The sequence below is a fragment of the Pipistrellus hanaki genome (genome assembly GCF_964339955.1).
Source record: "Pipistrellus hanaki genome assembly, chromosome: 3".
Classification (NCBI taxonomy): Eukaryota; Metazoa; Chordata; class Mammalia; order Chiroptera; family Vespertilionidae; genus Pipistrellus; species Pipistrellus hanaki.
Genome location: NC_140505.1, coordinates 156,673,952 through 156,683,309, shown reverse-complemented (window position 1 = coordinate 156,683,309; position 9,358 = coordinate 156,673,952). Strand labels below are relative to the sequence as shown.

Sequence of the window (9,358 nt, the reverse complement as noted above, 5' to 3'; positions counted from 1 at the left end):
GATGCAGGGACCCTGGAAGGATCTGGCTTCTGGATTTACCCAACCGGTTCAAGATCGGAAACGGCCTCCTGGGTCATTACACCCTCCTTTCTGCAGCTAAACCTTCCTTCTTCCCGAGGCAGGAAAGCGCAGGGGACAACCTCCCTCCCACCTGGACACTCCCGCCATTCCCCGCCCCGCTACCCCCTCCTCCTCCAGCAACGATCTCCATCCACCCTCCGCCTTTCTCCCCAGGGAAACCGCTCCAGCCTCCGCAGCACTCAGACAGCGGATCCCAAGGCGGCCGCGAAACGCTGTTCCAAACAGGCGCGTCTTCAGAACCGCGCCAGGTGCGCCCTTGCAGCCCTGCCGGCGGCCGCGGGGCGGGGGCGGGGCCCTGTGACTCCGCCCCCCGCCGTCCCGCTCCGGCCGAGCCGGGCCCCGGGCGGGCGGCCAGTCCGCATGCTCCGTCCGGCGCGCGGCGGCCCCTCGGCGGCGGCGGCGGCGGCGGCGGCGGCGGCACCTGGCGGAGCGCGCGCGCCCGGGTCCCCGCTCCAGGCCGCCACCTGGGCCGGCGCCGCGCGGGCTCCGGGCTCTGCTTGCGGCCGACCTCGGGGCTGCGGAGCCCGTCCCGCGGCTCCTGCGATGGCGGCGGCGGAGGAGGCTGCGGCGAGAGGTGAGGGCGCGGCCGGCGGCCCAGGTGGGGGCGCGGCGCCGGACGCGCGGGCTGGGGTGGATGGTGGACGGTGGACCGTGGACGGGGCGGGCGAGCAGCCGGCGCGGCACCACCAGCTGTGCATACTTTGCTGGCAGCTCGCTTCGGCCAGGCATTGCCTCCCGCTGGCCTCGGAGCCAGGGTCGGCCCTGGGGGCACCGGTGCGGGGTGCCCCGCGGGCCCCCAGGGAGCGGGAGGCGGGCAGGGGCGCCCGCGGTCGGCTCCGGCTTCGGGTCTGCCCGCAGCCCGGTTTCGCCGTCCCGGGCCGGGCGCTTTGGCGACGGTGAGCTGCTGGCGAGGGACCAGCCGCCCGGGAAGGGACGGCGAGCAGCCGCCCCCCGCCGCCCCCTGGGCGCCCGCCTCGCCGGCTGCAGGGGCTGCTGCCGGCACTTGTTGGGTTTCATCTTCCTTTCGCATGAAGTTGTCCTGGGGCACGGAAGGAGCTCGGGTTCTGCGGGCCGGGCCACGCGGACCGGGAACGGGTCACGTCCATCCCCGCTTCGAACGCCGCTCCTCCGCGGGCGGGCAGGGAGCGTGGCCGCGGGCTCCCCACCTTCCCGCACCGCCGCCCGCCCTGCGGCTTTGGGGAAGCCGTCGGGGGAGTTAGTTCTGTGCTTCTTGGAATTTTGTGAACTGAGTTGGAAGCGAAGCGGTGTCTTCCTCCTCCTTCCTCTCTGGAGTATTCACTAAGTGACATTGGTCTGGTCTCTTCGGTGGGACTGTTCTCAGTTACCGGGTGATTATAAAATGTCTGCACACGGGAGGCAGAAACACACACACAGAGAAATAACTAAATAACTAAACGAAGATTGGCAGAGAGAGAAGAAGTTCAGGGAAGCAGTTGATTCAATCTTCACTTCCCTTTTGGAATACGGTGATGAGTTTAGATTCTTCTCCCAAATACAGCAAGGAGGACTTTTGGAAAATCTAATTCAGTCGTGGGGATTTGGATCATGGGGAGATTGCCAAAATCCTTTCATTTGAATATTTGAAGGCTTTCTGGATGATAGAAAGATGTGAGCAAGCACCGTGTTTGAAAAGCGAATGCTTGTTCCGTTGGGGCTCCCTCTCTCTGCTCTTGCCTGTGATTGAGGGTCCCCGGGTTAGTTACCCTTTGCCTTAGTTTCCTCATCTGTAAAATGGGGAGAGTTATAGTATGTCCTAGGGGGTCGTTAGGTTTAAATGAGATACGAATGCATTTAAATACATATAAGTGCTTAGCCCAATGCTTGGAAAATAGCAAGTGCTCCTTAAATGTTAGCTTAATATAGTTAGGTTAATATATAGTTAAAGCTCCAATTTGCTTTGTGAAATTAATGGGTTTTATCTAGCCTGTTAAGAAAGTGTTGTTCCTCACAAGTTGAAATTAGCCAAATTGAAAGATATTTAGGCTTTACTGGGGAAAAAAAAAGAAGAAGAAAAAAAAGAAACGTGAAAATATCCTACTAGTTCAAAAAGCAGCTTTCACTAGGTACGTTTTATGGACAAGTAGTTGGTTGCTCTTTATCTGAAAACCAAATATGACCTCAGGAAGTGATCATAATGAATTCTTCTTGGGTAAAAGTAGCGAAGTTACAGGGAGGGCCAGCATTTTTATTGGGGTCCTATTATGCACCGGGCACTTATTTCATAAGGAATTACCTTCCTTAGTCTCCTAGCAGCCCTGCCATGTAGGTGGTGTTCTCGCCATTTCATAGATGAGTTGAGGCTGGGCCCTCTCATAACTGAGGCTGGCCCACCGTTACTGAACCAGAAAGTGTCAGAACTGGAGTTCAGGTCCGTGGCTCCTGCCCATGCTCCTCTCCTTTCTTTCCTGTCTCACTGGGTGGTGCTAACGAGCCCTGTGCCCACTTCCAGACACCTTTTAGCTCAAGAGGGTAAAAAGGTGTTGCAAGTTCCCCCAGCCCAGGAGGGGAAAAAACGAGAAACAGGTCTCTATGTCAGAATACGGGGCCATGTTTTCCTTACACCTTATCCCTGCAGACTCCTGTTTCCTAGGCAGCTTCACAGGAAGGCCCTCATCCGAATAAAAGTCTAAAACTGGCCTTGGGGAGGACACCCTTTTAAGATTGGCCACCAAAAACGAATGGGTGCTGACCTACTTGCCTGCTCACTTTTTCTGACAGGCTCACGGTGGACACTAAGAGTAAGCAGGCTGCCACGCGATGGGGTGTCCTCCTGGTCCATGACTGTGGAATCCTTGGAGGTCTGGAGAAGGCGGTGTGGGAGGAGCAGCACATTTTCCAGACTGAGGTGGTCCCTGGGGCAGTTTCCTTTCCTTCCCTTCCCTTTCCGTGGTCTTTCCTGGGATGTTATGAGACCCAGCTCTTTGGAGGTGTCAGTTTGCCTTTCTTGTGGCTTGAATTTGTGTGACTCAGAAATGAAAAGTCAGGTTCCAGTCAGCTTTGCATTGGCCACTATTCCTGGGCTGGATCTTAGGCAGAATGTCAGCCAGGATCGCAGAATTCAAGATAAACCAGGATGGACTAAAAGGGCTTTTCACATGTTTCGGGAGGAGGAAAGAGAGGAAAAGAGAGAAGGGGGAGGAGAAGCGAGGGGGAGAAAAGAGAGAGGAGGAGAGAGAGAGGATATGGGGTGGGGAGAAAGGATAAAGAGCCAGAGGAGAATGGAGGAGGAAGAGATGGAGGAGGAGAGAAGGGGTGGGCAAGTGAGAGTGTAAGAAGGGAGCACTGGGGAAGGAGAGGGCTGAGGGGAAAAAGGGTGAGGGGGGGGGGAGGTGAGAGAAGGGAGGGAGGGACACCATCAAAGTTTGGCTCCAATACACTTTAAATGGATGAATTAAATTGCAATAAAACTGTTACAAAAAAAAAAAAAAATTTGGCTCCAGGAAGAGAAATCCAATCGAATGTTTAAAATATTTAGGGAAAGCTGAACTATTAGTATAGTAAGCACTTCATTGTTTTCCTTGTGGAGAGACTCCCTGGTTCTAAAAAGCAAGATCTCTTTCCGTGCTGTGAACAGTGATTGTAACATCCTTTCCAAATCTCCCCCTCTGCGATGGGTGTAATGTTCAGGAAATTGTAAGTCAGGCCATGACATTTCATTCAAACATTCAATTTGACTTCTCTTCCTGGGGTCAAACTTTGATGGTGTGGCAGTTCCTCCCTTCTCTCACCTCCCTCCCTCCTCACCTCCCTCCCTCATCACCTCTCTTCCCCTCACCGCTCTCCTTCCCCAGGGATCCTTTCTTAACACTCTCACTTTTCTCCCCCTCCATTCTCCGCTGGTGCTTTACTCCTTTCTCCCCATCCCCTACCCTCTCTCTCTCCTCCTCTCTCTTTTCTCACCCTCGCTTCATTCCGGTAGCCCTCATTTCAACGGTGCCATGTAGCTGAGGGCCTCCAGCTTCCATTGTGAGAGCTGACTTACTCAGGCGCCTGGGATTGGGCCATTAGTCCACACCTGCACTGCCACCTGTGAGCCGGGGCCCTGCAGAGACTAGTGCACCCGAGACACCTGGGAGCCAGTGATTTCCTGTCCTGGTTTCTGCAAGTCTGCTAACGGGCATGGCAGCCCTTCGCGTACCCCTCACCTTGCCCAGAGCCTCCCTCACTCCTCCTGGCTGGAGGCTTTGAGAACTTCGAAGACTCTACAACGCCCCCCTCCCCCCACCCCAGCCAGCTGGCTGGCCAACCTTCTATGGTCGCTCCTCCTCCTCCCTCCCCCCTTAATCCCCCCCTCTGCAGGCCCAGCCCTGACCAGGCCTAGGGACCCCATCTGTGCATGAATTCATGCACTGGGCCTCTAGTGTACTATAAAGTGTCTCCCCTGATATTTCCACTACCCACCTGGCACCATGTTTAAAATATTTTAACACTTCTTAAAATGTTTAAATCAGTTTGGTAATATACTAGTAACATCAAAATTCTCATTTGAACATACTTAACTGTTGGTTGGCATGATAGGACACTTGTCATCTCAGAAAATAACTGGTATTTAGTGTCTCTAGTCTTTATTCTTGCGGTTTAAGTCTCTAGATCACATCTTCACAGAGAGATAAGGACAGAGAAGGCTGGAGGAATAGGAAATGTAGAGTCAGTCTTCCACTCAGCGTAGTTTGCATTATTAGATGTTTGTGATTGAGGGCCAAGATTATTGTCATAAAACAGTAATTTCAAATACATTCAAAATGCTTTACTTACGATGTTTATCTTCTTTAGCAGGTAAGAGTTGTATGTACTTTACCATACGTTCCGAGCATATCACAGGGAAAGTGGAGGACCACCCACTAGCTTTCTCCTCCCAAACCTCTCCACTTTATATGCCTACACTTGGTTTTGTGAGGGGATCTCCTCTCGCTGGGTGGTTTAAACTTTGCCATCTCCAGGCTGTTGGCTATCCCTGGAGTGCCCCTGCCCTCCCTCCACACAGGCCTGTAGAAGTCTGTTGTAGTCCTGAAGGTGGGGCTCAGGTGCCACTGTTTTTATCTGCCTCATGAGGAGGGGGAGGAAGGAGAGGATGGGGAGGAGGAGGAGGAAATCTGGGGTAGGAACTGATGTGGAACCAGACCACTGGAGTGTGATTGCCAGTTGATTATTTATTAGCTGTATGATCTTGGCCAAATCATTTATCTTTTCCTTGCCTCAACTTCCTTATCTATAAAATGGGGGTAGAAAAATAATACCCAACTTAGTCCGGTTGGTGTGGCTCAACAATGGTCACGGTTCCAGTCAAGGCACATGTCTGGGTTTCAGGCTTGATTCCCAGCAGGGGGAGTACAGGAGCAAACTGACCAATGATTCTTATCATTGATTTCTCTCTCTCCCTCTCCCTTCATCTCAGAAATCAATAAAAAAAATACATTAAAAAAAATACCTCCCCTAGCTGATTTGGCTCTAGATAGAGTGTCAGCCTTCAGACTGAAGGATCCCAGGTTTGATTCCAATCAAGGATGTATACCTATGTTGCAGGCTCAATCCACAGTCTCTCTCACATCGATGTTTCTCTCCCGCTCCCTTCCACTCTCTAAAAATCAATGGAAAAATACCCTTGGGCGAGAATTAATAAAAATAAAATGAAAGTTTCATACTTAATTTAAAGGGTTAAGTGGGAATTAAATGAGATGATTATAAAATATTTAGTGAAGCCTGATTTTCAACAAATGATTTTTTTTCCTTCCATGAAACCTTTCCAGAACTTTTCCTGCCATGGAAATGATTCTCCCCTTCTATTTTCACATGTGAGTGTGTGTGTGTGTGTGTGTGTGTGTGTGTGTGTGTTATGACCTCAAACTCCTTGCACTTATTTTAAATGACTAATAAAGGTTTGTTGATGTTAAATGAATGATGGCTGGTTTGAAGTGTGGGCAGGGCTAGTTCATAAAGTGTGCACTAAAAGCATCCTTACTACTGTCCTAAACACACAGAGATGGAGAAATGGATAAAGCAAGAAGAGGGTTCAAGAGTTTATAACATGTACTACGCTGGGTGAAAAGCAGCCAAAATATTTGTGTTACAAGATAGAACCTATTAAAAATCTGTAGTTTAACTTCTGGGAGTTAACTGCTAGGAGCCTCCCCAGCCAGAGTTGGGAGAGATTGTATCCAGTTCATGGGGCAGGGACTCACAGAAGACTTTCAGAGAAGCTGCCAACTTTAGCACCGATGGAGAGAGGACTCTTGGGGCTGGCAGTGAAGAGGGAGGGCGTCTTTCAGGGCCGAGATGAGGCATGGAGATGGACAACTGTCAGTGATGTACTGGGAAGAACTGATGTGTTGTTTCGGCTCCAGCTAGGAAAAGTGGGACAGAAGAATTGACCACTGAGGTTGCATCCTCAGTGCTGGGAGGCTTCCCCTCCCACCGCGGTGATGTGGCGCAGTTGACACGGGAGCCTGGATTTTGTTTGCTCTCCAGAAAGACTGATACATGCATTTTCTTTTTGATACTTGGTCAGCAGCAGAGTTTTTGCACACCTTGAAAGGCTAACTGTGGCATATCTCTAATCAGAAACACACACACACACACACACACACACACACACACACACACACACACACCAGAGGTCCTGATTCATTCCAGGTGATTGGCTCTTAAACCATAGCTTTCGCCGAAACCGGTTTGGCTCAGTGGATAGAGCATCAGCCTTTGAACTGAAAGTTCCCAGGTTCGATTCCGGTCAAGGGCATGTACCTGGGTTGTAAGCACATCCCCAGTAGAGGGTGTGCAAGAGGCAGCTGATCGATGACTCTCTCTCATTGATGTTTCTAACTCTCTATCCTTCTCTCTTCTACTTTGTAAAAAATCAATAAAATGTATTTAAAAAAAAAAAAAAAAAGCTGAAACCGGTTTGGCTCAGTGGTAGAGCGTCGATCTGCGGACTGAAAGGTCCCGGGTTCGATTCCGGTCAAGGGCATGTACGTTGGTTGGGGGCACATCCCCAGGGATGTGCAAGAGGAAGCTGGTTGATGTTTCTCTCTCATCGACATTTCTAGCTCTCTATTTCTCTCCCTTCCTCTCTGTAAAAAAATCAATAAAATATATTAAACAAACAAACAAAAAAACCCATAGCTTTCACTTCAAGTCATTCTGGACCCATTCTTTCTCTCTTTCATCCTCTTTTGTTCCCTGAAAAAGTATTAGTAGCTGCTTATATCTTTAAATTCATTTCACACTCTTTCTTCAGACAAGCATCGCAGGTACTATTTCATTTATTCCCATGGCAGTCCGTTGGGAAGCAGGTATCTAGACTTCCAGCATCTCATCAACATAATGGCCTGTGCGGTTCCTCTGTCCCTGTCACGGTGGACTCTCTGAGTGGACACGCGCTCCAGGTGTGCTTGCTCTCAGGCCCTTCCACGCAGCTCCGTGGGACAAAGCTGGAAGATACCCTCTGCCTTGACTTCCAATACAAACCCCAGGGAAGGTGCACAAACCAAAAGGAACCCAGCGTCCTAACGTGAACCAGCACTCCGGGAAACACCTGTGTGTGATAGCATCAGAAGATGCCCTTCTTATTTTGATTCTGATACAGGGGATCTCTGGCTTAGAAGTTATTGAAAAGTACATCTTCCTTTTTTCCCCCCCGTGGGAGAGGAGAATATAAGAAGCTTAGATTATAGTTGAGTCTAGATAGTGCCAAAGCCATGCATATTTTACAGAAATACAGATTTTAAAGGATAGATCAGTGTACCATAGAATTGAAGTTGAGCACTTTCTGGAGTAGGTATCAATAGGCGTTTAAATGAATAAAAGATTGTGAAGATTTTTTTTCTTTTTTTTTATTAAGGTATTATATGTGTACATATGTTACCATTGCCCCCATACCCCCCACTCCCATACATGAAGATTGTGAAGATTAAGAATTGTTTTGTCATCGATCTGGAGAAAAGTTTGGTTGGAATATTGAGCACAGTCTCCAGCTCTAATTTTATTTCTCCTATCAGCGGCCTGGTTGGAGAATTGGATTTCCTTTCTTAGTTTCCCGGTACCCAGAGGTCCTGTGCCTACACTGCCCTGGTGACAAACACTGCTGCATTCTAGTTAGGCCTTCTGGTCTACAGTGAGTCACCCAGGCAACTACCCTGACCTAGAAAAGAGAGACCAAACCCAGTTTTCCATGTATCCTGGTGAGAGTGGCTTCTTAGGGACAATTCTCCTTTTCTTTAGTTTTCAACTAGAATTTTGGCTTATCAGATTTTTTTTTCGGTAATAAATGTGGCTACCTAGTCTGGGACATGTGGTCATAAGCAAAGCAGCCTGACTCTAGAGCAGTGGTTCTCAACCTTTCCAATGCCGCGGCCCTTTAATACAGTTCCTCATGTTGTGGTGACCCCCAACCATAAAACTATTTTTGTTGCTACTTCATAACTGTAATTTTGCTACTGTTATGAATCGTAATGTAAATATCTGTGTTTCACGATGGTCTTAGGCGACCCCGCTAGCGGTTCTCAACCTGTGGGTCGCAAAAATAGTTTTATGGTTGGGGGTCACCACAACATGAGGAACTGTATTAAAGGGTCGCAGTATTAGGAAGGTTGAGAACCACTGCTTTAGAGGGATGGTCAGATTCACACCTCACGTTTTAGAAGTCCTCTAGGACACATTACTCATTCGCTTCAAAACACATTTTTATGAGCTACTTGGGAAGAGCCTGAAAATAGCTTTAGATCCTGGTCATTAGCGTAACGATGGCATGTTATGCCTGGATGGTATTAAAGTCATAAATGTCACTCTGGGTTTTATTACCTTAAAAACTTAGTTGTGTTTCAGTTTGTAGAACTCTAACATTTGCCTTGTAGTATCAGTCTCCCCTCCCCTTTTAAAGGATCTTTCTTTTATTGAGAATAATTCAGTGAAAAGATAAACAGATCTTTTTTATGAACACTGATGAATTTTTTTTTCTCTCCAAGTTAAACAGAAGGTGTCTCATTTTGTTGACACCTTAGATGCTAGGAACCATTCTGTCTTTTGTGGGTCCTGTATCGACTTTGGCGTATCCACTCATGCATGATGAATGCTAATCCTGATACTTGCCCACATTGTGCCTTCTGTTTACTCATAGTTGGCAAGAATTGTATTGTCCCATGTGTAACGTGTGGGTGTAGACTATCCAAAGCTAAATGGAAAACCTGATGTTGAAAACACTATACCCTGTGCTCTTTTTAAGCACAAGGATCAATCAGGCCCCGAACAAGTTAAGAGACTT

The 9,358-nt window shown here is 48.9% G+C and overlaps 1 protein-coding gene across 2 annotated transcripts in view; it reads left to right on the top strand.

The window, feature by feature from the left end:
* Positions 1–441: 441 nt before the first annotated feature.
* The window catches only part of BMAL2 (basic helix-loop-helix ARNT like 2), a gene marked incomplete at its 5' end in the record, with an annotated part of 67,930 nt that continues 59,013 nt past the window's right edge, over positions 442–9,358 (top strand). Inside the window, one exon of one of the 2 annotated variants that reach the window (XM_084877240.1) lies at positions 442–655. In XM_084877240.1, coding sequence (XP_084733366.1) covers positions 442–655 — 214 coding nt within the window. Of the gene's footprint in view, positions 680–9,358 lie in introns of both variants that reach the window. The other variant, XM_084877241.1, reaches the window with a different exon arrangement.